Source organism: Pipistrellus kuhlii, unplaced genomic scaffold (assembly GCF_014108245.1).
Source record: "Pipistrellus kuhlii isolate mPipKuh1 unplaced genomic scaffold, mPipKuh1.p scaffold_m20_p_8, whole genome shotgun sequence".
NCBI classification, from domain to species: Eukaryota; Metazoa; Chordata; class Mammalia; order Chiroptera; family Vespertilionidae; genus Pipistrellus; species Pipistrellus kuhlii.
The window spans coordinates 499,062-525,755 of NW_023425584.1; the positions used below are offsets into that span (position 1 = coordinate 499,062).

Below are 26,694 nucleotides of genomic sequence, written 5' to 3' on the forward strand. Positions count from 1 at the left end.
TCTAAGGACGCAGAGCTGACCCATTCTCACCGCCACCGCCTCTGATCTGAGCCACCACACTGTCACCTCACTTACTGCAAAGCCGACCCCAGGCCTCCGTCTGTTCCTGACTCACTGTCCCAGGGACCCTATTGGATAAAACCAAACACGCCCTCCTCTCCCCAGAGCCCAGCCTCTCCCCTGACCCACCCGAGAGCAGAAGGCCTGGCCGGCTCTGGCGCACTCTCAGCCCCATGACCACCGCGAAGGGAAGCTGAAGTGGGAGCACCGAGCGTCTGCTACGACCCTCTCCCTCTCGGCCACTCGCCGGCCCGGCCAGGCTGCCCTGCCCACAGCCCCCCACTCCCTGCTCTCCTCTCCTCTCGGCACAGAATACACGTCACGGATGTGCATACCACACCCCTCCCTGCTCACGTATGTGCTGTCTCCCCAGCACAGACTTGTTTGTGTTGTTTGCCGCTCTTTCCCAGGATGTGTGAGCACGCCGGACACATGGTGTCTGCTCCACAAATATGTGCTGAATGAATGGATTCCATGAAATTAAAGACATACAGGCGGAGCACACTGCGAGGTGTCGCCATGAGCATACGAGATACTTCACTGAGCGTCTGTCTGTATCTCCTTACTCCGAGGAGAGCGAGACTCACAAAACCCCGTGTGCCCCCAGGGCTCCCCGAGGACCCATCACCCCGGGCAGCCTGCAGCGCGGGCAGCCGCCTCTGGGAGGGCCATGTGACCGGCTCCGCGGTGAGCTTCGTGGCTGGCCAGCGGTGCTTCCGGCCACCAGGCGGCGCCCTAGAAGGAGGGGTGACTCTCCCCCCGCACCTCCTGTCTGACGCACTCCGAGCACTGCCTGCGGCCGGAGCCAGGCCGGGCCCCGGGAGGTCACTCACCCTGTCACCCAGGCTGTGGGCTCTGAGCTTCTCACGCGGAAAACAGTCACATGCAACCCTCTGTGACCGCCTCATGGCACACCCTCCCCAGCACACGCTCCACCTGCCGCCAGCAGCAGCCACCACTCTTTCCAAGTCAGTCTCTGGAATGTTCCAGACTGCACCCCATGAAGCATCGATGAAGCACTGCCCTCACCACCCACCCGGGGTCCGCTGTTTTCTCTAGGCTACACCCGCAGATTGCCATTTAAAAAAAAATATATATATTTTATTGATTTTTTATAGAGAGGAAGGGAGAGAGATAGAGAACTAGAAACGTCGATGAGAGAGAAACATCGATGAGAGTCATCCATCAGCTGCCTCTTGCACACTCCCTACTGGGGATGTGCCCACAACCCAGGTACATGCTCTTGATTGGAATCGAACCTGGGACCTTTCAGTCCGCAGACCGATCTCTACCACTGAGCCAAACCGGTTTCGGCAGATTGCTGTATTTTAAGGAGTCGTCTTTATGGAGAAGAGGGAGATTCCGGCCACAGCCTGGGTGAGACTCAGGATGAGGAGGCGGCTGGACTAGTAGCGGCCCTCAGGACAGCAGAAAAGTTACGTCCCACCAGCCCGGGGACATGACTGTCCTTTGCCAGCAGGCTGCTGCTTCCGGTCTCCCCCATCCACCAGCTACCCCTGCACCGCCAGCAGCTGGAGACAGCTAGAGAGCGGCCTCCTAGCACCATGCTCTTTGTTTTCTGTGGCCTCCAGGGACTTACAGAAAGATGCTGTCACTGCTACAACCCTGCCCCCATCCAGCCCGTCCCCATCCAGCCCTGCCCCCAGTGTCTCGAAGGTTTGGGGAGAGTTTTCGAAACTGGATGAAAACAGTAGCAGCAAAAGCACAGATGCGTTTCAAAGGCAGCGAGGCTAACTGCGCTGGCCTGCTGGGAGGGCCCTGGCCTGCTGGGAGGGCCCTGGCCTGCTGGGAGGGCCCTGGCCTGCTGGGGGAGGGGGGACCTGGCCTGCTGGGGAGGGGGGGGCCTGGCCTGCTGGGGAGGGGGGGCCTGGCCTGCTGGGGAGGGGGGGCCTGGCCTGCTGGGGAGGGGGGGCCTGGCCTGCTGGGGGAGGGGGGGCCTGGCCTGCTGGGGAGGGGGGCCCTGGCCTGCTGGGGAGGGGGGGCCTGGCCTGCTGGGGGAGGGGGGGCCTGGCCTGCTGGGGGAGGGGGGGCCTGGCCTGCTGGGGAGGGGGGGCCTGGCCTGCTGGGGAGGGGGGGCCTGGCCTGCTGGGGGGGGGGGCCCTGGCCTGCCGGGGAGGGGGGGGCCTGGCCTGCTGGGGGAGGGGGGGCCTGGCCTGCTGGGGAGGGGGGGCCTGGCCTGCTGGGGGAGGGGGGGCCTGGCCTGCTGGGGGAGGGGGGGCCTGGCCTGCTGGGGAGGGGGGGCCTGGCCTGCTGGGGGAGGGGGGGCCTGGCCTGCTAGGGGGGCAGGTGCCGTGATCTGAGGAGCGGGAGCTGCACGCAGCACGCGGCAGGTGCCTCAGGAATGCAAAGGGGCAGGCAGTAACCCCCCCCCCCCCCCCCCCCCGCCCTGAGCAGGCCTGTGGTGTGTGGCCCCAAAAGAGCCCACGTGCACTGGGCGCGGGTGGGAGGAGGGTCAGGCCTGGGCGGCGCACGTGGCATCTGAGGGCTCTGACGCCCGGGTGGCAGCGCGTGTTAGGAGCCAGGCCACCTCCGCAGGGCCCCTCCGCAGTTAGCACACCGCGCAGCCAGCTTCAGGCCAACCCCCAGGCTGCCCACTCCTCGGTCCTGAGGAGGCAGCAGCAGCTGCCCATGACGGGCACCTCTCCTCCACACTGACAAGGCAGCCCGCACGGCCGGCCTTCCTCCTCTCGGGGACGCCGCAGCCTCGATTCCTGTGAACACGGCACTGACAGCAGTGTCACTGGACTCCAGGAGTGAAGACACTGCTCTGAGCAGAAACGTCCTCTCTGGGGAGCTCCGGCTCTGGCTCCAGAGCCCCAGGAAGGAGCCTTGAGAAAGCACAGGCCGCCACTGGCCAGAGAGCGGAGGATGGAGAACGGGCTCACGGACACCGAGCAGGGGAAGCCAGCGGCCGAGGCGCACCTGGGCCATGTCATCCCACGCCTGAGCAAGCGGCACTGGCGCCACCCGGCACAGAGGGCAGGTGGGAGGCTGCCAGCTGAGCTCGGGGTCACCGCCCCAGCCCACAGGGACAGCTGCTCCCGGAGCGATGGGCTGCAGAGCCGGACAGTGGACGCCCGGCCGCGGGCACTGCTGCTCCGGTCGGGGCCGCTCGCAGAGCCGGACGGAGAGCATGCCCCGCTCCACCACTAGGCAGTTCGGCACCTGGTGTCTCCCCAGCTGCCCGAGGCCCAATACTGAAGACGACGAGGCTCTAGACCAGCGGTTGCCAATGGGTGACCCTCGAGGTCCTAAAGGTTGGCGACCTTTTCCCCAGACAACAAGCAAAAGCTGTGCAAAGCCCCGGAGCAGAGACACCCGAGGTCCAGTCTCAAACCACTCTACCCGCGTCCAAGCTCTCTGCGTCCGGCCCGCGCCTCCCTCAGCGCACCGGCAGTGATTTCTGGAAACCTGCGATCGGATCTGCCGCCTGGTGTTTCAGCACCTCCAGGCTCTCTGCTCGGAACTCCAATTGCCCGGCATGGCGCCCTGCCCCGGCCCCCGCGCTGCACGCCCGCTCGGGTGGCACAGGGACGGAGGGTTCCCAGGCCTCCCCACACCCCCACGGGCTCCTGGCCGCCCTGCGGTGCCCTCCTGCTCCCGCCGCTGTGCTCTGTGTGGCCTCTGTGCGGCCTGCCCGCCTCTTCAGGGAGCACCCACATTTCCTGCTCAGATTCATACTCCGTGACTCTAAGTGATGAGAACACGCGTCTTGAAAGGTTCAGGCTTAAAGCAAAGGGGAAGACGCTGAGCAGGTGAGCAGCGTGTCCCAGGCCCTACCCCGCCAGCGGGCACCATCCCAGGGGCACCACCCCACCACAGACAGACCTAAACCCCAACCTCCGAGTGACCTCTCTCACCCTTCGGAGCCCTCCCCGTTCACCGAGGCCACGCGGTGCCTGCTGGGTGCCGGGAGAGCTGTGGGGGGAAGGCAGCCTCGCCTGCCTGCGCCTGTGCAGAACCCAAGGACACGGCCCGAGGTCACCATCCGCGAGGAGCCCTCCTCCACCCCCCCCTCCCCCCCGCCCCCCGCCGGCCCACTCACCAGCTGGAACTCGCTCCTGCGGCTGAAGGCCTCCCGGATGCCCGAGTCGCCCCAGAGGGCGCTCAGGGCGGGCACGTACAGCTGGAAGGTGGCGGGCTCCACGGGCAGCCCGGCCTTGTTCTCGAAGGCCATGAGGAACATGCCGTGCTTCTCATTCTCCGAGTGCTGCCACGGGATGCCCAGCTTGTCCCGCGCGTCCACCAGGACCTTGGAGCCCTGGGGAGGGGAGAGGAGAGGAGCAGTGAGCTGCAGAGGCCAGACCGTCACAGCAGGACCCCGCTGTCCGCTGCCACCCAACGGCCTCGGGGGCGGGTGCCGTACCCCGGGGACACGGCTGTGCCCGCAGTCACACAGCAGGCGGCGTGTGCCCTTGGCTGCCCCTCACCGGGGGAAGACGTGGCCACCCCGAGCAGAGCCAGCACTGAACGGGCCACGGCAGGAGGCGACAGTGGATGGAGCGGTGGGGCACTCCCCGGGGCCACTCCCTGCCGGGCGCCTGCCCGCCCCACGCACCAGCAGGAGGGCGGGCTGGGACCCCACGGAAGCGGCGAGGCCCCAATGGCAGCAGCGCGTCAGGCAGAGGTGCTCCGCGCTCCTGTCTCGGCCCATCCCCTGGGGTAGGGGTGTCGAACTCAATCAGAGAAGGGGCCAAAATCTAAAATCCAGCCTAAATCGCGGGCCGAATGGTTTACTGAACAGTCATAAACTGTCATTGTGATGGAAACGCAGCGGAGTGCAGTGATGACAGCGCGGTGGGGGCCACATTGCAAGGCCTGGCGGACGGATTTGGCCCGCGGGCCTTGTGTTTGACACATGTGCCCTGGGGCCTCCATCCCCCACTGTCTCTGATGACATCTCAACAGACCCCCCACCCAGAACCCCAGAAAGAGGCCTCCTGGCTGAGGCCGCTGCTCCGGACAATCCCCCTCCCCCGCCCTGCCCCGCAGCTCACAGCGCACAGTCAGACCTCCAGACTCTTCACAGGAGAGGTTAGCCTCCGGCGCCCAGTCTAACTCACACGTTACCCGGAACCTCTGCTCCGGCCGCTCGGTTCCGCCCGGGGATGGAGGCAGGAGCCACACCGACGGGAAGGGGGCCCTTCCCCAAGGCTGCCCCGCCCTGAACGCCAGGCCGCCACCGCTCACTTGCCACGTAGTCTCCTCACCGGAGGACAGCGGCATCCAGGAAAAGATGTCTCTTCTGTCCTTTACAGTTCTCCGCGGGGAACCTGAGCATCCACACCGGCCCGGTGGTTCCTGCTCCCCCCTGCAGACCCCACGCCCCCTCCGCACCCGCTTCCTGTCAGCGAGAGCGGACGGTGCGGAGCGGACAGTGGTACCGTCACCATCACAGCGGGCACGACAGAAGAGCCCCCTCCCGATCACTGCCCACAGAGGCCCATTCCTCACAGAAAGCCCAGGGAGAGAGGTGAGGGCCGAGGACAGCTGACTGCGCCTGCGAACAGCCCGGGCTCAGTAGGGAGGGCTGTTCCCACGGTGACACGTGTCACCCAGTCCCCAAACACACAGCCAAGCCCGAGCCCGCGGTGACTTCATCTCAGGATTATGCGGCACCCGGAACTGGTCAAGCACACATTTGTAAGACAGTCTGTAAGCAGGACTCACACGCCCAGTCACAGAACGGGCTCCCTGTCTGCTGGGGACGTAGGTTTTGGGAGGGGGGGGGGTGTTTCTGGTTTTACTGGACGGACACCAAAAATCGCAAACGCTGTGCCCTCATTCCCCAATGCATTGTGTTAGTTCCACTCTGTCAGAGCCGGCCTTCTCGGATGAGCTGCCCTCGGAGAGTGCGCATACGCGGGTGCGGGCGCCTGAGGCCTGCTCCGGAGCCTGGAGGGACACCGAGGAAGCGGGCCGGGTGTGCCCTTGAACAGCCGGTTCTGCTGAGACCCGAGGGGGTGGCTGGCCGCTGGCCCCGCCCAGATGGAGACCTGCGCCAGGAACCACACAGCACGGTCCTGGGTCCTATGCAGAGGCCGCACGCAACGCGATACAGGAGAGCAGCCCGCGGACAAAGGGTCCCCAGAGCTCGATGGCAGGCCTGCTGGCCTCCTGGTCCAGTCCCCTGCCCCCCGCCCCCCCATTCCTCTCGGGAACAAGGCCTCGCCTCCCTCTCATGGACCGGCTGCTCCTCACCAGTCCCTCCTGGGAGCCGCCCACCTGCAGCCCTCGGGGGCGATGGTAGGAAGCAGGGGCCTGCTCGGCCAGCTCCCCACGCTTCACCTGCAGGTGTGGGCCTGGCATGTCATGGGAAACCAAGGCTCGGAGGTCGCGAACACGCCATCTCTCACAGGCCTTGAGCTTCCATCAAGGTGTGGAACGGGCAGATGCAGGGATCCCAAAGGCGGTTTGCGACGCTCCAGTTGCATGTCACCGCCGTCACACTGCGCCCGCCCCAGAAAACACTGCTCGGCGCCCACCGCCTCCGGCTCGCTCCACTCGGCCGCGGGAGGGCGCAGTACCATGCCCAGGTCACCGTGAGACGGACGCGGCTCAGGAACTCAGAGTGCCGGTGTTAACCACCCTCTTCCCGCACCTCACCGGGTGTGTGGGGGACAAAGCAGGGGCAGGAGGGCTGGCTCAGAGCAGGCACGGACTCCAGAAGGAGATCTGAGCTGAGCTGGGAGGACACAACATTTCCGGTTCTTTCTAGAATGCTTTTTAAAAAGCATTAGATCTAGGAGTAGGGACATGCTGAACGCCTGGTGAACTCAGTGGAGATGAGATCAGACCCTGCTTTACAAACAGCGAACGCCTTCCCTCACCACAGTCAGAGCAGCGTGGCTGAGACCCGGCCCCGGGGCTGTAAGCGGCAGGACGGGCCAGTCCCCACTGAGATGTGTTAGAAACACACAGTGCACTGCAAAGACTTCGCACAAAAAATAAATGGAAGTATTTTCAACTTTTAAATATGATTATGTGTTGAAATTATAATATTGTGGATATTTTGCATTATTAAAATGCGTCATTTTACTTATTTCTTTTACCTTTCTCAACGTGAGCAATTCAAAATACGTGTTTTTTTTCAATGATTTGAGAGAGAGAAGAAGGGAGAGGGATAGAGAGATAGAAAGGAACATCCATGACACACAAACATCCAGTGGCTGCCTCCTGCACACCTCCTACTGGGGATTGAGCCTGCAACATGGGCAAAATATATTAAAAAAAAAATATGAGCATTGGGAACAGCAGTATTTAGTAGGAGCTCAAAGGCTAGCTTTTTATTCCATTATTATATTATAGGCACTCATTTGATCAGATATATCAACTGCTGCTTTTCCTGTATTATAATCCACTACAATTTTTGGTTTCAAGTAGTGACCTGATCTATTTCAACATTCACTATCTCTGACGTATGTTTTGTTGGAAGAAGTAAGATGTTCTGCTTATCTTTCCATTTTAAAACGGTTATTCCTTTTTTGTTCTCTTTTCTTTTTTTAATATATTTTATTGATTTTATACAGAGAGGAAGGGAGAGAGACACAGAGTTAGAAACATCGATGAGAGAGAGTCATCGATCAGCTGCCTCCTGCATACCCCCTACTGGGGACGTGCCTGCAACCAAGGTACATGCCCTTGACCAGAATTGAACCCGGGACCTTTCAGTCCACAGGCCAACGCTCTAACCACTGAGCCAAACCAGTTAGGGCCTTTTTTGTTCTCTTTTGCTATATTTTCTCCCCATTTTAATTTCTTTGGTATTACTTCATGAGGATTTATTTCCCTGTCCATCTGAACGTAACTTTCCTACTAAATCAGTATTATTATCGAGTAATTTATATGCTAAAGCTAAACCCGTGGACCAGTTGTCTGTGTCCCTGTGTCCCTTATTGAATACATCTCCACAAAGAGACATACAACATTCGTTGGTGTCATATTTTCTTTTTCTAAACTTTTCTTTTCCCTGCACATACACAGAAAGCATGTGTGTACCCAGATCCACAGCACAACTTCAATAACTTAAAATGAAGCTCATTTCTTTCCGATTACAAAACACTATTTTTAAAAAATATATATTTTATTGATTTTTTCTGTGAGAGTTAGAAACATCGATGAGAGAGAATCATCGATCAGCTGCCTCTTGCACACCCCCTACTGGGGATGTGCCCACAACCAAGGTACATGCCCTTAACCAGAATCGAACCCGGGACCTTTCAGTCCGCAGGCCGACGCTCTATCCACTGAGCCACACCGGTCCTGACGCAAAACACTATTTTTTACTGTAGGAAGTAGAGGAAACGATACAGAGAAGCGAATTAGCCTCACAAACATCGCTGCTGGAGGGAACTGGTGTGAACAGCTGAGAACGCTGTCTCGTTCCCTGCGATGACAGTTCACACTCACGTTCCTCCGCGTTAGGTCCCGGTGGCGGCACGGAGGGCGGCCCGCTGCTTTAGCCCCGGCCGCAGTCAGCACGATGCCCTGATGATGCCCCGCGCTGCACACGGTGCCACGCCTGCTCCGTACTACGGATCTGCACGGCTCCCTCCCTTCCCCTTCTCACCCGGCCCACCCGCCCAGCATGTCAGCCCGGGTCTGTTCTCAAAAACAACGCTATCTAGAGAGAACATCTGAGATCTGAGATGTGCTGGTCTCGCTCCCGATGGAATCTCTGTGACATTTACCTTTCGCGTGTTCAGGCTCTGGTTGGCCACCAGCACGTCCCACCTGGATTCCTGCAAAGCTCCTCGCTGCTCTCCTCACGTCAGCTCTTGTCCCCTCCGGTCATTCTCAAACCAGCCACCATCGCATTCCTCTGCAGCCCCACCGACTCTCTCTCATGAGGGTAGGCGCTCCGGGCTCCACAGAGGCCCTCTGCCCCCGACCCCGCACCCAGCCCGCTGCCCCTGCCCCCGCTGCCCTCCTCATCTCCTGCCTGCCCTGGGCCAGGGCCTCCCTGCGTCTGCCTGGGGCCTGCCCTGCTGGCTCCTGGTGCCTGAAACCAGCTGCCAGGATCCCCATGGCCCCCGTCCCTCAGTCCACAGCCGCTACGCAAAGGTCAGCCTCAGCGAGGGGCTGCGTGGCCGCCTGAGCGCTCCCGGCCTCCGCCCCAGCTCCGCGCAGGCCTGACTCGTCCTCGCTTCTGTCCCCTGGGAATGGGAGGCCCGAGGGCGGCTCCGGGTCTGGCTTGTTCTCCCCGCAGCCCTAGGCCTGCACGGTACGTGACCTACTCAGTGACAAGGGCCTGGGTCTCGGGTCCCTCGGGGGCGGCCCAGGGACCACCCTTTCCTTCTGCCTCTCAGGCTGCAGCGAGGATTCCTGACGGCAGAAGTGGGACCACGACAGTCTGATCTGCTTGGTGCCACCGCGGAACCACTGGACAAAGCCGACACCACTATCGTCCACGGCTTCCCACGGAAACCACGGCTTCCCACGGAACCCTGGCCACACGCACACGCACACACACCGTCAGCGAGGCCGCAGGGGAGAGGAAAGACAGGGACCTGCAAAGGCGGCAGACAAGCCGGCCCCCGCACAGGGTCTGTGCCTCCACCCAAGGCCCTGCCTCGAAGACGCCCCTCGAGGGCCCCACCTCGCCCTGACCTCACACTCCCGGGCCCCAGGTCGGTCAGAGATTAGAAGCAGCCATCCTTCAGGAGCACAGCACCCGCCTCTATTGCAGCCTGAAGTCACCCGCACTCCTGTGGCTGTTCCCCCTGCATCCCAACAACCGCACTGCCTGACACATCCCAACCACCGCACCGCCTGACACATCCCAACCACCACCTGCCTGACACGTCCCAACCACCGCGCCGCCTGACACGTCCCAACCACCACCTGCCTCCAACCACCACCTGCCTGACACATCCCAACCACCACCTGCCTGACACGTCCCAACCACCGCGCCGCCTGACACATTGCAGGGGCTTTGCTGGAGCTGGAGGGGCCAGTGCCCGGCCCAGGCGGCCTCCTCCCTCCATGTACGACGCAGTTACCCCGTAGTTACCCGGGGATGGGAGGCAGAGGGAGAGGGAGCTGCTGCTATAAAAAGGCGCTTATCTCAGGAAGTCTTGGCCCCAAGGACAAGTGTGGGCTGAGGACAGTGCCTCCGAGCCAGCCGAGGTCTCCCAGCCGAGGTCAGAACTCGGCTGGTTTGGGGGGCTGGGAGGAGTGCTGGGAGGGAACAGGAAGGGGGAGGGAGGAACGGGGGGGCACAACAGAGAAGAAAGGAGAACGAGGGAGGTGGCGCTGATCCTTTGGGCTGGGTCAGCTCACAGAAACCTCTGCCGCTGAGGAGCACAGGGCCCAGCACCCGCCTCCACAGCGGCCTGAAGTCACCGCCTCCTGTGACTGTTCCTCCAGCATCGACCGCCGCCGCCTGACACATCGCAACCACCACCCCTCCACCAGCGCCCGGAGCGGCATCGAGGCAAACCTGGACCTCAAAGCGGCCTGTGTTCCGGTCGGCTGGACGCCCAATTACCGAGGAATGGGGCTTCGGAAGCACCTGTGAGCACAGAGCAGGGCTGCACCCACGGCGATGGCGGCCGGCAGCGGTGCGCCAGGGGACACGCAGCCGCCGCCGAGAGAAGCGCTGAGGGCTCCTCGGGAGACGGAGCCTGGCTCCCCTCCTCCCCCGCCTGCGGAAGGTCCCTGCCCGCCCCCACATTCACTTACGGGCTCTTAAAAACACGTTTTTAGTGACTTTTTAGAGGAGAGGAGAGGAGGAGAGAGAAACATCAATGAGAGAGGAACATCATCGGTGTCTGCCATCGGCACACCCCTCCTGGGGATGGAGCCGGGCATGTGCCCTGACCCGGAATCATGGGCGGACAACCACTGAGCCACACCAGCCGGGTACCACTGATGTATGTTTTATACTCAGTGCGCGCTTGTTCCTGGCATTCTCTCCTTGGTGCCACTGTGTGAGGGGGCACTGCCCTGCCAGGGAAAGGCGTCCACACCAGCTCACACTGCACCCAGCTCCCCAAACCGCCTCTCATCCCAGCGCCTCCTGGGGGACACGTTGGATTCTCTTACCTCAGCGGTGGGGGTACACCTGTCTTTTCTCCTGTGTTTGACTGGCTGGAGTGCCCTGCACGGCCGGAGTCACCGACCGGCACTGGCGCCCAGGGCTGCAGCGGGAGTGGGAATGACTGCGCCGGGAACGCCAGCTCACGCCGGCACCACGCGCTCTCACTCGCGGTGTCTGTGGCTGAGTGGAGCGGCTTCCTCTTTTATATAAAACGAGAAGCCCTGCCGGAGCCGGTTTGGCTTGGTGGATGGGGCGTCAGCTGTGGCTGAAGTCACCCGCACTCCTGTATCAGGTTTGATACAGACCAAGGGCACAGGCCCGGGTTGCAGGTTCGATCCCCAGTGGGGGGCGTGCAGGAGGCAGCCGATCAATGATTCTCTCTCATCACTGATGTTTCTATCTCTCTCCCTCTTCCTTCCTCTCTGAAAGCAATAAAAATATATTAAAAAACAAACAAACAAAAAACACACGAGTAGCCCTGCGCATGAGTCTGTGCACCAGAAGGTCACTGCTGCCCTCCTGTAGCTCTCTGCGCTGCCCCTCCCCACAGCTGGCCGCCCTGCCGTCTGTCCTGTAGCTCTCCACTGCCTGCTGTAGTCTGGTCTCTGCACCATTGGTTGTTATGCTTCAGGATGTAACGGATAATTAGCATATTCCTCGGCATTTAGAGTACATTAGGAGAATACATTAAAGGGCAGGATCAATATCAAAACAATTTGGGAATAAAAGCCATAATCAAAGAAACAATCACCTGAGTATAAATTCACAAAAGCAATATACAAGGAAAATGACTATCCGTGTATATTTATTGTAATATATTGCTAATAAAAACACGGGGCAAAGTTCTCTTTTTAGAAGACTTAATTCAAGATTTAAGTCTTTTCATCTACTTCAAAAACGCACTTAAAACATTTCCTTTTCCCCAATAATTTAAGAATGCCATTTAAAAACATGAGTGAGGGGGTGGGGGGGGCAGTGAGGGGATAAAGATACATATGTAATGCCTTAATCAATAGAGAAAAAAAGAAAGTAACAGGATGTTGCAGCCATTCCCAAATAAAGCACTATCCAAAAAAGATCACTTAAAGAAAGTAAATGAAAACACGGTGAGAGCCCAGCCAGCGTGGCTCAGTGGTTGAGTGTAGAGCTAAGATCAGAAGGTCATGGTCAAGGACACAGGCCTGGGTTGTGGGCCGATCCCCAGTAGGGGGCGTGCAGGAGGCAGCAGATCAATGGTTCTCTCTCATCATTGATGCTCCTCTCTCTCCCTCTCTCTTCCTCTCTGAAATCAATAACAATATGTTTTATAAATACAAATATAAATAGAAACAGGAGAGAGACGAGGAGGGCGCCCTTGGGAAGGGGCCGCTGCCGCGGGCACCGGAGAGGGAGCCGGCACGAGGGCTTCCCTCGACGTCACCGAGAATTAAGAGACAAGACCCGTTTCCAATTAGAAATACGCCGAGGACGCCGTGGCCGCCCCGCAATGCCGACACACCCTCAGAACACTCGGACCACAAGCCCCGAGCACACCGCAGACTGCAGACAAGTCACAGCCCTACAATTCCCCGTGGAGACACCGTGACTCAGGGGGTCTGTGACCATGACACCCACTGCAGGCACTCGCCCCGCCACGCAGCGCTGAGGCACGCCCAGGCGGAAAACGCATTAAAACGAGACCCCCACCCTGCTCCTCAGAGCACACACAGCACACACACATTACACACACACACCCACACCACGCACACCGCACTCACACACATTACACACACACACTCACAGCACACACACATTACACACACACACTCACAGCACACACACATTACACATACACACTCACACCATGCACACCGTACACACACACACATTACACATACACACTCACAGCACACACATGCACACACACAGCACATGTGCCCACACGGTGCTTGCTGACCGGGCTTCCGGAGACGCTGACTTTGCTGAGACGCCTGTTGGACCAGCCTGTGCAGAGGGGGCTCTGGAACGGGCTCGCACAGCCTCCTCACGCTGCGGCCGGTCCGTAAGCGCCCTAAGAGGTAAATGGCGTCTGTCTCTCACTCCACTGGCCTCTCGGGGGCTCCCCACCCCCTCCACTCCCACAGGCACACCTGCTCGGCTGACCGGCCATCGCCCCAGGAAGACATGCCCTTCCCCTGGGCGGGGGCAGCAGCACGAGCCACGCAGTGATGGGCATCGCTTCCTCGAGACCACGCGATGCCCACACAGTCCGGGCCACCACATGTGCTACAATGCCGGTGCGACACAGTGCCAGCGGGCTGCCTGCTCGGCCTGCCCGGGGGCCCGGCTGGCTGGGTGTCGTCCCGAGCACTAACAGGTGCAGGTTCGGCCCCCGGTCAGGGCGCATGCGGGGCTGCAGGTTCGGCCCCCGGTGTGGGGGTCAGGAGGCCGCTGGCCGGTGCTCCGCTCGCACACCAATGCCTCCCTCCCCCTCCTCTCTCTAAAGTAAAATCCACTGAGAGCCCAGCGCAGCGCTGCAAGCTTGCCCGGCCACGCCTTTCCTCCACCCACAGGAAGCCAGCAGGGAGAGGACTGAGGTGCTTCCCCCCTCTCCCGTCGGGAAATGTCAGGTCTCTTGCGTGGAACGCCGCATCTTGTCTACAAAGGGGAACACGACCGTGAAAATGAATTCAATCTGCACGCTGCCCTCACGCTGACCAGCACTGAGCAGGATGCTCGTCATGGGTTCCCAGCAGCCTGAGTCACCGGTGGCCCAGGACAGTCCTGGGCTCTCGCCCGGTGACCCTGTCCCTCCCGTGCACAGGCTCCGTGGCCTCCGCCCTCCGCCCACAGCACTAGCCCTGAGGACACGGGTCCTCTGAGTCTCCGAGTCCCCGGCTTAGTGTCCGCTCAGCTGTCTAGTGGACCGGCAGCCTGAGACCTGGCCCTCGCCAGGGAGGTCAGTCTGGCTGCCCAGTGGATGGCGCAGGGTGGCTGACCATGCTGGTGCCCTGGTTCAGGCTAGACAGTGACACAGATGCCAGCTCAGAGACAGGGGCTGTCCCGGGGCCCGGAATGTTCTGGGCCCGGGGCACCCGCTCCCTCTGTCCACTGCGATACTCGCACAGCCACACTGTCCCCGTCCAGTCCCTGTGCGCTGCACTCCCAGCATGAGTTCTGAGCGATGGGCGTGGCCGCTCTGGCGAAGCTTTCCATCCCGGGACCAGGGTGGGACGTGCGGCCCACGGCCACCTACGGCCTCCAGATCATTGCCTGGCCCGCCACGGCATCAGGGGTGAGGTAACGGAACGCCTGACCAGACAGCCGCCTCATTCTCAGGCTGATAGTCCTGTATGGCCCTGGACATTACAACTATCCAACGGCCTGGGCAGGTAAAGGTTCCCACCCTCCCCGGGACCGAGCGCCTGGCCTGTGTGAGCATCGAGCCCGTGTGAGACCCAAGCGTCTCCCTGCCCGGAAGCCAGGCGCGCAGCAGCCAGCGACGGGAGCACTCTGCTCCGCTCCTGGGCAGGCGGGCGGGAAGCCCCGCCCCGCCCACCGGCCAGGACCAGATGCCTCCGGGGCTGTGTACCTGCAGAGAACAGACAGCCTGCCGCGCCTGTCCTGGCCGCACTGCCTCCAGGTGGTGCAGGCCGAGCGCAGGTGGTTGCACAACACGGGCCTCCCGGGCTGGAGGCCGCCCTGTAATTATCTCCCGAAAACCCTGTGCACGTCCTGTCCCACCCAGACCGGGAAGAGCCATGTCGACACTTGGCTGCGTCACTGCAGGAACCGGCTCCCAGCCTCCACACAGCGCTAGCCAGACGGCGGGAGGGCAACCTGCCCCCCAAGACGGATTTGGTGAAACAATCAACATGTCACCCCGAAAGCTGGAGACCAAACGTCATGTGCTCTGAACCCCCAAGCAGACAGCGGTCTCTCTGGGCTTTTAGCCGATGGCAAGGGTGGGTGTGCATGACGGAGACCAGCCACGTGCCCAGTGGACCTGCCCACCGAAATGCGACTTGCTAACAGGCAACCCATCCGGATGCTCTCCCAGACCCCACGGCACACGGCGCTCCCGGCCCACAATCCCCTGCGGCCTGGAGGCGGGGATACTGGAACTGGGCAGGGGCTGCGGATGGGCCACGGAGCTTAACCCAGAACAGCAGCGAGCTTCCCGCAGTCCCCTCGCCGACGCCAGAGAGAGCACGCCCAGCACCATCCCGGGAGGAGAGACCTCACCCACCAGCCCAGCGCCGCCTCCGCTGGTCCCACTGCGTCCCTCAGTGCAAGCACTGAGACCACGGTCTGCAGCTACATGCATCGTCACCCCGTGTACTAGAAAGTTCCATCCAGTCCTCCACTCAGTCTCGTCTAGAACCTCCTCTGATCAGAATCCCCTGCCTGACCACACGGACGCTGGGCAGAGACGCTGTGTCTCCTCCCCCTGCCGAGCCCACGGACTTCGAAGGCAGCGTGGGCACCCTCCCCGCAGGCCCTTCCAGATGCCGTCCATGCGCCGCTGCAGCACCTGACCTGGCACACACCCGACCGGGCACCGGGCGGGCACTGGGCGCCCGTCTCCTCAGCTGTCAGCGTGCTCGGGGCAGGGCCTGGCAGCGCCCAGCGTGGAGCCCCAGCACCTGGCAGAGGGTCTTGGGTACAGACCAACAAGGTCTGTCAAGTTGATTCCTCGTTCCAGCGTCAACAGGAGGCCACTCATTTTAATGCTCTAGTCTACATGTGTCAAACACAAGGCCCGCGGGCCGAATCCGTCCCGCCAGGCCTTGCAATGTGGCCCGCACCGCGCTGTCATTACTGCACTCCACTGCGTTTCCATCACAATGACAGTTTATGACTGTTCAGTAAACCATTCGGCCCGCGATTTAGGCTGGATTTTAGATTTTGGCCCCTTCTCTGATTGAGTTCGACACCCCTACTCTAGTCCTTCGCCAGGTCCCAGGGGCGGGGAACAGGGGGCTGGGAGGATACAGGGTGGGGAAAGGGACACCCAGGAAACCACATGCGTGACTCACGCTGGCTCCAGGCTAAGAGAGGGCCCGGACCAGCTCACACAGCCGCCGGTTCATTCACTTCCAGGGGCCGTGACACTCGGTGTGACAGGCTCCGTCCGGAGCGCAGGGAGGAGGGGTCCGAGGAGGAGCCCGGCTGCGGAGGCCTCGGCGCCCAGCCCCGCGGCCCGAGGGCCCGCGCCGTCCCGGGCGCATGCCCACCAGGGACACTGCCATCTCTGAGGCTATAAAAACAGGAGGAGGGACAGGGAGTGTTCACAGGAAGTCCAAGCACTCGCAGACTCCGGGAGCCTGCGGCAGGCCGGAGGAGATGACGCTGGACCCACACGCTCCCACTCAGGCCCGCGCCGGCCGGGAGGGCGGGCCGGCCAGGAACCAAAGGACAGGAGGGAGGGAGACTTCCGCTTCCTCCCAGACGCTCCCTGCCCCCTCCCCCCAAACGCCGCCGCTGAGCAGAGGACAGGAGGGCAGGAGTGCGCTCCGGCTCCCTCGGCGAGGAGGCCCTTCACGGCGGGTACAGATGCCGGGGAAGGAGAGCGGGGACTGGCGGCATTCCCACGCAGAGAAGGCTGCGGGAGCTCCCACGGGGAGGGCGACAGGCGGAGTGCAGGAAGGGACCCTGGAGCCTGCCCTCGGGTGGTGACCCCGCAGAGGACTGCAGTAAAGCGGGGGCAGTGCTCCAAGCACAATAAAACGCGTGAAGTGTGTGGAGGGCAGGGGGGCTGATGGGGTGAAGTTTCCCCGCTTCCCTTAAAGCCGGAACACCGCTTCCAGCGGGGCCCAGCTAGATGTGCGCCTGGTTCACCCAGAGCCACACGCCGACGCAGAGCTCTGCCTGACACACTCGCAGCCAGTCGTCAAGGACAGAAGCACCCTAACCTAACCCAAGGGAGGCCCTGGCCGCTGCTCGGTGGCTGGCGTGCCACTCTCAGACCGAAGGGTCTCGGGTTCGATTCCCAGCTGGGGCGGTTGGTCAGTGTGTCTCCCTCTCTTTCCCCCCTCCCTTCCACTCTCTCTAAAAAGTAATGGAAAAGTTATCCTTGGGTGAGGATTAAAAATAACCCACAGAAGGTGAGGAAAAAATGGTAAAATGAGCCCTTGCCAGGTTTGCTAGGTGGTTAGGGCACCAGCCTGCTGACTGAAGGATAAAGGGTTCTATTCCTGCCAAGGACACATACCTTGCAGGCTCCCTCCATCCCTAACCCTGGTTGGGACACATGTGGGGGTCACCCAGTGGATGTGTCTCTCACTCCCCTCTCCCCTCTACTCTCTAAAAATCAATGGGAAAAATATCATCAGCTGAGGATCAAAAAATGATAGCAATAAAATGAGACTTATGCCCCAACATATTAATAATTACATTACCTCAAGTGCAAATGGTCTAAGCAGACAGACTAACGGACGGATATGAACAGAGCAGATAAAGATGATGCGAGGTAACAACAGGCTGACGATAAAACGCAGTTCATATGACTCAGTGGGCCGGTGCCGAGCACACGGAAGGAAAACATACGCCCACCGCACTCAGGGCAGCAGTGGCCGTGTTCAGACAGCGGATGTCAGAGCAAAGAAAACCACCGGAGAAAAGAGGAACGTCACTATTGACATAAGGATCCATCCCCCAAAGACATAGATAATCCTGTTTACACACCACTCACAGAGGCTCAAACTGCTCAGAGCAAACAGGACAGTGCTACAGGGAGAGATCGGCAGATCCCCACCTCACAGGTGACCTTGAACAACGCGGCCTTGAACTCTGCGGGTCCACTCCACCCGGACCTTTTCCAATAGGTGCAGCAACGTGCCTTCTCTTTCGTAGCTTTCTTCACACGTGCTTTCCTCTAGCTCACTCATCGTTGGCATACAGGAGATAATGCACATAACACCAAAACACGTGAGAATCGACTGTGCATGCCAGCAGTAAGGCAGTGACTGCGTGGAGGGCCAGCACCCCGCACCCCGCGTCGTTCCCAGTTAGAGCCGGAGACGTGGACACGGCACGCTCAGCAGCTGCCACCCCTCCACCGGCGAGGACGCAGGGAAACGCCAGTCCCCCAACAGGACCTCAGGGACAGAGAGCGCTTCCCCCGGTAACAAGCTTTTTCCCAGACACAGGCGCACAGAACACAGACCGCATTCCGACCCGACAAACTTAAAAGAAACGAAGCCACACAGCGTCCTCGGACCATGACGGAGTCAGAGAACAGGAAGCCCCACCAACTCTCAGAAGCAACGACACGCCTCTAAGGCACCCGAGGGTCACAGAAGACATCGAAAAGGAAATCAACAAGCACATGAATCCACTAAAAATGAAAACACCGCTGAAACCGGTTTGGCCTGTGGACTGAAAGGTCCCGGGTTCGATTCTGGTCAAGGGCATGTACCTTGGTTGCGGGCAAATCCCCAGTAGGGGGCGTGCAGGAGGAAGCTGATCGATGTTTTTCTCTCATCGGTATTTCTAACTCTCTATTCCTCTCTGTAAAAAAATCAATAAAAAATATATATAAAAAAATGAAAACACCACATGTACAAACACATGGGCGCGGCGAAAGCGGTGCCGAGGAGGAGTCATAGCACTTAGGATGCTGACAGCAGAGGAGAGGAAATGTCTCAACTAAGCAAGCCAAGTCTCCACCTCAAGAACTAGGAAAAAAGGAGCAAAATAAACTCAAAGGAAGTAGATGGAAGAAAATGATAAAGAGTAGGAATAAATGCAATTGAAAATAGGAAGAAAAAAAAACATAAAGAAGAACCAATGAGCTAAAACCGGTGTAGCTCAGTGGATAGAGCGTCGGCTTGCGGACTGAAAGGTCCCGGGTTCGGTTCTGGTCAAGGGCATATACCTTGGTTGCGAGCACATTCCCAGTAGGGGGTGTACAAGAAGCAGCTGATTGATGATTCTCTCTCATCGATGTTTCTAACTCTCTATCCCTCTCTCTTTCTCTCTGTGAAAAATCAATAAAATATAAAAAAATAAAAATAAAAAAATAAAAGAAGAACCAATGAAATAAAAAGCTGGATCCTCGGAGGAGGTGTGTGTGTGTCAGGAAACCTGGTGAACCTCCAGGAAGATGGACAGAAGTGAAAAGAGAAGACACAGCACCAACCCCAGGAAAGGAACAGAGCTAAGCTACTCTCACCACTCCAGCTCAACATAACACCAAGTCCTAGTGCTGCATTCACATTCGGACAAGAAAGAGAAATAGAAGGCATACCTGTGGGGCAAGAATAAATAGAGCTGTCCCTGTTTGTGGATAACACGATGATTTATGTACAAAATCCCAAGGAATGTACAGAAAAGCCTGGGACCAATAAGTATACTCCCCAAGGTCACAGGACACAAGACAGACACAAACATCAGTCCCATTGCTGTACTAACAATGAGCATTTGGAATTGGAAAAGAAAAGCACAGAGTATTCTTTAAAACGGCTCCAAAGGAGATGAAATACTTTAGTACAAATGTAACAAAACACATGCAGGATCCATAGGCTGACGATCACAAAATGCTGACCAGAGATGACCTTCTCAATGAAGACATACCATGTTCATGGACGGTGAGACTCACCACAACAGAGATGCCTACTCTCTCCAAATTGACCTGTAGTTTTTATGCAATTTTGCTATTAAAATCCAAGCAAAGTGTTTTGTTTTTTTTTTAATAGACATAGACAAACTTATTCTAGAATTTATAAGGAAAGCCAGAGTCCAGGGAATAACTAAGAAATCTTGAATTGTTTTTATCTATATTAAGGCCTACTATATGGTTACAGTGATCAACACAGTGTGATGCTGGCAGAGGAGAGATAGACAGATCAGTGGGTGGAACAGAGAACCCAGAAATAGACCCACACTGATTAAAAAAAAAATTAAGTTATTGATTTTTGAGAGAAGCTGGGGGGAGGAGAAGGAAGGGGAAGAGGAAGGAAGGGGTGAAGAACATTGATTTTTTTGTTCCACTCATTTATTCCTTCATTGGCTGATTCTTATGTGTGCCCGGCCTGGGTACTGAACCAGCAACCATGACTTATCGGGACAATTCTCCCAACTGAGCTGCTGGGCCAGGGCCGACCCCACTGACTTTTGACTAAGGTGCAAAAACTTAAGTCAATGGAAGAAAGACAGTCTTTTCAACAGATGCTGCTGGAACAATTTAATATACATAGACAAAAAAATAAAAATAAAAAAATAATTAATTAAATAAAAGGAAAAGGAAAGAAAAAATACCTTCTTCACCTTATACAAATATTAATTCAAAAAATGGACCAGGGACTTAAGTGCAATATGTAGAACTATAAAACCTTTAGAAAAAAATAGGAAATCTTTGGGACCTGTGGCTAGACGAAGTGTTTTGAGACTTGACATCAAAGGGAAAAACTGATGAAATGGACCTCATTAACATGAAAACTTGGCTCCCAGGAAGTCGAGTGGATAAGAAATGACCCTACACAGACTGGAGGAAATACGTGCAAACCGCATACGGTAGCACTGAGCTCACGGAAAGGGGTTCAACACCACTACCCACGGGGACATGTGATCAGACACCCCCCTCCACACGCTGAGCCAAAGAAGCAACACGGCCAGTGCCGGCTCCCGCAGGGCTGCCGAGTGTACAATGGTGCGGCCGCTTCGCAAACTGTCCTCACAAAACTGAACCGGCAGCGGGGCCGGCATGGCTCAGGGGTTGAGCGCTGACCTAGGAACCAGGAAGTCACAGTTAGGTTCCCAGTCAGGGTACACACCCAGGTTGTGGGCTTGATCCCCAGTGGACAGCGAGCTGGAGGCAGCCCATCCATGACTCTCTCATCATTAATGTTTCTCTCTCCCTCTCCCTTCCTCTTTAAAATCAATTAAAAAAAAAAGTTTTTCTTTTAAAAATCAATGGAAAAATATCCACAGGTGAGGACTAACAAACATAAATAAATAAAAAGAAAATCACTAAAAACTAAAAAACAAAACCAAACATGGAGCTACCGTACAACTGACCGCTTTTATCCCGGACACAGGGAAATGGATGTGCACCCTGAAGCAGGCACAGAAGTGGGAGGTGATCGATTGATTATTGATACATGAGACAACTTGTGTGAATCCCCAGGGCAGTGGTCCGCAAACTCATTAGCCAACAGAGCCAAATATCAACAGAGCAACGATGGACATTTCTTTTGAGAGCCATAATTTTTAAACTTAACTTCTTCTATATAGACTCGCCCAGGCTGTGGTATTCTGTGGAAGAGCCACACTCACGGGGCCAAAGAGCCACATGTGGCTCGCCAGCCGCGGCGTGCCGGCCACTGCCCCAGGGAGTGAAGCCGAGTGATAAAAGCCAATTCCAAAGGATCCCATTTTGCATGATGTCACGTGGATAGTATTCTTCAAGCAACAGAGCACAGAGTCGGAGAGCAGGTCAGTGCCAGGGCAGGGAGTGGCTGTAACAGGCCACGGGGCGTCCTGTAGGTGAGGGAATGTTCTGTGCCTCTCCCCACGTCACTGTCCCTCCCGCTGCACGCTGCACTGCGTTTCGCAAGACGCTGCCACGGAGGCAGACGAGGCGCAGGGGACACGGGGTCTCTGTGTCATTCCTCACAACTGCACAGGACGCTGTGATTATCTCAAAATTAAAAGTGAAAAAAACAAAAAACAAAAACAAGACCAGGTTCCCAGCTGTGCCAGCTACTACTTAGGAAACTGACCTTGAATTTCCCCCCATCTCCAAATCCTCCTGCCTGGATGGGACAAAGCCATCCGAGGTGCTACGGGCGGTCCATGCCCCGAGTGAGGGCCTGGCAGTGAGCATGGCGCGCAGTCAGTGCTTTAAAGACAAACAGCCTGTGGCTGGAGACCTTTCTGAGGCACAGACACTATTCCGAACAGCGTCACTCAACTGTCCCCCCATGACGCCACCCCTGGTCTCTTCCCAAAGGGACCTGTCCCCACAGGGCGGGGGAGGGTCACTTGGTTTTTGGACGCGAGCCGACCTTCTAAGGAGTAACTGAGACAGTCACAGGCAGCAAAGGGAGCTTCATACAATCCGGAAAGACGGGGGGTGGGGGGAAAGGTGCTGGTTCCCCAGCCCGTTTCTGTTGCTCAGACAGTGAAGCTGATGTTTCTTCGCACGGGGAAAAGCTTCACGGAGTTTTCTAAACACATTTCGACGCCCATCCAGACGGCAGCGTCTGTTTGCAAAATATCTCCTCTGCCTCGGAGGGGACAGAGACGAGGGGACAGTGGCCGAATCCCTGCCTGGTTCGGAGGCCGGAAGGGCAGAAGGGAAGCCTGGCCGGGCCCGAGGCAGCCAAGTGCGCTGCTCCCCAGAGGGAGGACGAGGCAGGGGAGCTTCAAACGCAGAGTCCCGGAATGGCCCCGGGCACCCGGCCTTCGGAGAGGGAGCGGGAGCGGGAGCCGGGTGGGCCGGCTGACTCACACGGGCTTCGGAGGGAGGTGAGGAGGGAAGGGAGGTTTTATCCTTCCCCTCCCGGTCCTAAAAGGGCTGCTCCTACGACAGGGAAACATGCCAGCAGCAGGCACGCACCGTGGGGATGCGGGTGCGAGGTCCGGACGAGGGTCTGGGCGTGTGCAGGCCGGGGTCCCAGGATCCCGGGCCCCGGGCCCCGGCCAGGAGGCACTAGCCCAGAAGCCAGGCCAGAAGCGGAGGGAAAATGTGCCGGGAGGGGGCTCTCCCTTTGCTCACGTTCACGCCCCGGGGCACCTCAAAACCCAGCCCCAGGCAGCCCTCTCCCTGTAATTTGGTTCCCACAGGCCAGGCTGGGGAGGGTGGTGAGGGACGGGCAGGCTGGATAAGAAACTGGAAAAAGGGAAATGTCCGTACTGAGCGGGTTCCTCCAGGTCCCAGCTTCAGGGCCCTTCAGCCACGGGCTTGGGGAGACACCAGACTGCTCCATAGGAGAGTGTGTGTGTGTTTCCCCTCAGGTAAGTTGTAAGGAATAGAATCGGGGCCTGAGGCGGAAGAACCTGGAGACCCACAGCACCTGAGCCTGCATTAAAAACGGACATGCAGGGATGCAGCCGTGTCCCCACCAAACAAACAATTACCGCAGCAGAGGGAGGGGCACCCGGGGACCTGCCCGGGCGGGGTGCACCCCGGTGGACGCGGCCCGGCTGTTTGGGAAGACATGGCTGTCTAACCTGTGACACTCCTCTGGGCGCAGGGCCCGGGAAGACGGGCTGGCCCGGCGATCGATCTGGTGAAGGGGGGCGTCCAGGCGCCCTACATGGTTGGCATTTTCCTGACCCAACAGCTCAGACCTGAGGCTGCGGCTCGACGCCTCTCGTTCAGGCGCTCGGTACACCCCGGGGGGGCAGAGGAAGGCCGGCTCCCGGCTGGACCTGGCACCCCGACATCGCGGAGGGGTGCCCCCCGGGCAGACGGGGGGTGGGTGGGGGGCGCGCATCCTTGGCCAGCTCCCCGAATCGGGGGGCACGTGGCCGCAGGAGGGGGCTGTGCCCAGGCCAGGGGGCAGCCCAGAGGCCGACAGGGGCGGGCGGTGGTCCCAGCCGGGCGCCACAGTCCGCGGGGCCGTACCTGGACACACCGGGGGACACCGGGACACATCTGGGCACACCAGGACACACCGGGGCGCTCCTGGGCACACCGGGACACATCAGGACACATCTGGGTACACCTGGGCGCTCCTGGGCGCACAGGGACACACCGGGGCGCTCCTGAGCACACCTGGGCTCACCGGGACACACCGGGCACACCGGGGCGCTCCTGAGCACACCTGGGCGCACCGGGCAAACCTGGTTACACCTGGGCGCAGGTGGGCACAGCGGGGCACACCGGACACACCTGGGCGCACCCGGCACACCTGGGCACACCGGGCGCACCTGGGCACACCGGACACACCTGGGCGCACCGGGTACACCTGGGCACACCGGGCGCACCTGGGCACACCGGGCGCACCTGGGCACAGCGGGGCGCAGTGTGCGGCGGCGGCGGGCGGGGCGCACGCACCTTGAGGATGTTGTCGAAGATGGTGTCGCGGAACTCGAGCAGCGCCTTCTGGTCGAACTCGCGGCCGTGGATGATGCGCATCTGCTTGAGGAAGGTGGACTTGCCGCTCTCGCCCGCGCCCAGCAGCAGGATCTTGACGAGCCGCCGCACGGCGCGCCGCTCGCGGGCCAGCCCCGCGTCGATGTCCCGGCTGCGCCGCCGCGCCTCGCGCTCCGCGTCGCGGGCCCCGCCGCCGCCCGCCCTGCGCTCGCGGCCCCCGCCGGCCTCGGCCGGCAGCAGGCAGCGGCTGAGGGTCCGCACCACGCCGGACATGGCCGCTCAGGCCATGGACCCGCTGGGCGAGGCGAGGCGAGCCCCGCGCGGAGCCGGCCGCTCCCTCAGGCCCGTCCGCCGCCGCCGCCCGCAGGCCCGCTCTCGCCGCCGCTCGGCCCGGCGGAGGGGGCGGGGCGACGCGGCCCGGGGCCCGGGGATTGGGCCGGCTGCCGCCCCTACGGACGAACGCGCCCTCCGATTGGCCCGTGCCACGCCGAAAGGCGGGCATCCCTCCGGCTTTGGGGGGCGTGGTCGGGGCCGAAAGAGGCGGGATCTTTGGGGTGGCGGCGCTTCTCATTGGGCGTCCGGGCTGAGGTTCTTTCTTTCAGAATGAAAGGGAGGCGGGGTCACCGAGGAGGCGGAGTGGCCGTCCGCCATGACCAATAGTAATTGCTCCGGGATCACGTCAATCACGGGGAACGTGCCTGGGATTGGGGGTTTTGGGAAATGGGGCGGGACCAGAAGTGCCAGGTGTACAGATCGTCGCCCTGGACTCCCAGATGGGACCGACCTGGGCGACCTGGAGCTCCGCAGTCTGCGCTCCGGGCTGCCCGGAGGCTGGGGAGTGCCGACGGATGAGGGGTTCACCTGCTGCTGGACCTGCGTCTGGAGAGACGGCTGTTCCTAAACCACGTTCCTGCCAGGGACGGCGGAGGGCGCTGGGCCACACATTTCAGACAAATGCGCCCTCAGAGCGGCCTGGCTCCGGTGCCTTTGCTCAGAGCTGACCATCAGTCACCGAGCTCCAGCCTCTGCAGCGCAGCGATGAGAGCGGGTCCAGCGCTGCTGGGTCAGAGCTGGAACCTGCACTGGACCCCGTGCTAGTTACCAGTCCAGTAACCTCTTAAACTGGTCCCTCCTTCCCCATCTGTGTTTTTTTCTTTTCTTTTAAAGTTAATGTTCTTTAAAAAAAAAATTAAAAAAATATATATATATAATTGAGTTTTTACAGAGAGGAAGGGAGAATGATAGAGAGTTAGAAACATCGCTGAGAGAGAAACATTGACCAGCTGCCTCTTGTACACCCCTCACTGGGGATGTGCCCACAACTAAGGTACATGCCCTTGATGAGAATCGAACCTGGGACCTTTCAGTCAGCAGACCGACCCTCTAACCACTGAGCCAAACTGGTTTCGGCTTTATTGATTTTTTAGAGAGAGAGGAAGGGCAAGGGAGCGACAGAAACATCAATGATGAGAGAAACATCACTGATGGGCTGCCTTCTGCACACCCCCTACCTGAGACCAGGCCTGCAACCCCCACATGTACGCTGACGGGGAATTGAACCATGACCCCTCTTGGTTCATGGGTTAACACTCAACCAACCGAGCTACACCGGGAAGATAGCAACTCCCTCACATGGCCTGAAGCTATAAGCTGCGAACGTGAACTTGTACAACCCGTAGCGCAGTGCCCGGATCCAGGCTCGATTCTGCGAAACGTTGGCTCATCTGATGACCGAGTCTTAGTGTGAGTCAAGCTCCCAAGAAACCCAGTCTCCTCACCTCCAGGTGACTGGCTAGACAGGGGAAACTCAGTCTGCTGGAAGGTAAACCGCGGCTTATTAAGAATTTTAAGAGTTTGAGCACAAATTGATTCCTGTCCAGCAGTGCCAAACGGGACAGGGACTCTGCCCCAGGATGGGTGCAGGAGGAAGACTTCCCGGAGGAGGCATGGCGGAGAAAGGCGGTTGTCGGATTGGCAGTAGCTTGGAAACGAGTGGGCTGTTCGTGACTGACTGTCCGCGTTGTGATCTTGTAAGCTGGCGGCATAAGCAGGCCGAGAGTCGTGTTTCCTTACCAAGGCCGCCTCGGCCTCGGGGCCACCGTGTTGGATTAACGGATCGGCCTGAAAGATCGTCCTGTCCACCCCCCTCGCCGGGAACAGGTGTGAGGTAAAGGCCAGCCACAGAGGACTGGGCCGAGGTGCCACAGGACCGGTGCGGACCTGCCCTCTCCGCCCTGCACGCCTGCACGGGTGGCTGGGAGCTCACTCAGCTCTACAGGTGGTTTTTGCAGAGTTATGACAATGCCAGGCGCTGAGGGCTTCGGGAGAGCAATCTGAAGACAAATAAAATGCAACCTTTGAATCAAGGAACGTGCATTTCAGCCCTAGCCAGTGTGGCTCCGTGGAGAGAGCATTGGCCTGCGGACTGGAGGGTCCCGGGGTCGATTCCGGTCAAGGGCGTGGACCTCGGTTGCTGGCTTCTCCCCAGCCCGGGCCTCGGTCAGGGCTGGTGCAGGAGGCAGCCAGTCAATGTGTCTTCCTCACGTGG

The 26,694-nt window shown here is 59.2% G+C and overlaps 1 protein-coding gene across 6 annotated transcripts in view; it reads right to left on the reverse strand.

Annotated features, from left to right (window-relative positions):
- GNA12 (G protein subunit alpha 12) overlaps window positions 1-24,548 on the reverse strand; it is a 55,020-nt gene extending 30,472 nt beyond the window's left edge. For 2 of the 6 annotated variants that reach the window (XM_045576797.1, XM_045576796.1), the window contains exons 1-2: window positions 24,057-24,546; window positions 4,127-4,342 (exon numbers count right to left, since the gene is read on the reverse strand). In XM_045576797.1, the coding sequence (XP_045432753.1) occupies window positions 4,127-4,342; window positions 24,057-24,419 (579 nt within the window). In that variant the 5' untranslated portion in view covers window positions 24,420-24,546. Of the gene's footprint in view, window positions 1-4,126; window positions 4,343-24,056 lie in introns of all 6 variants that reach the window. The other 4 variants (XM_045576798.1, XM_036424407.2, XM_036424406.2 and 1 more) reach the window with 4 other exon arrangements.
- Window positions 24,549-26,694: the final 2,146 nt, after the last annotated feature.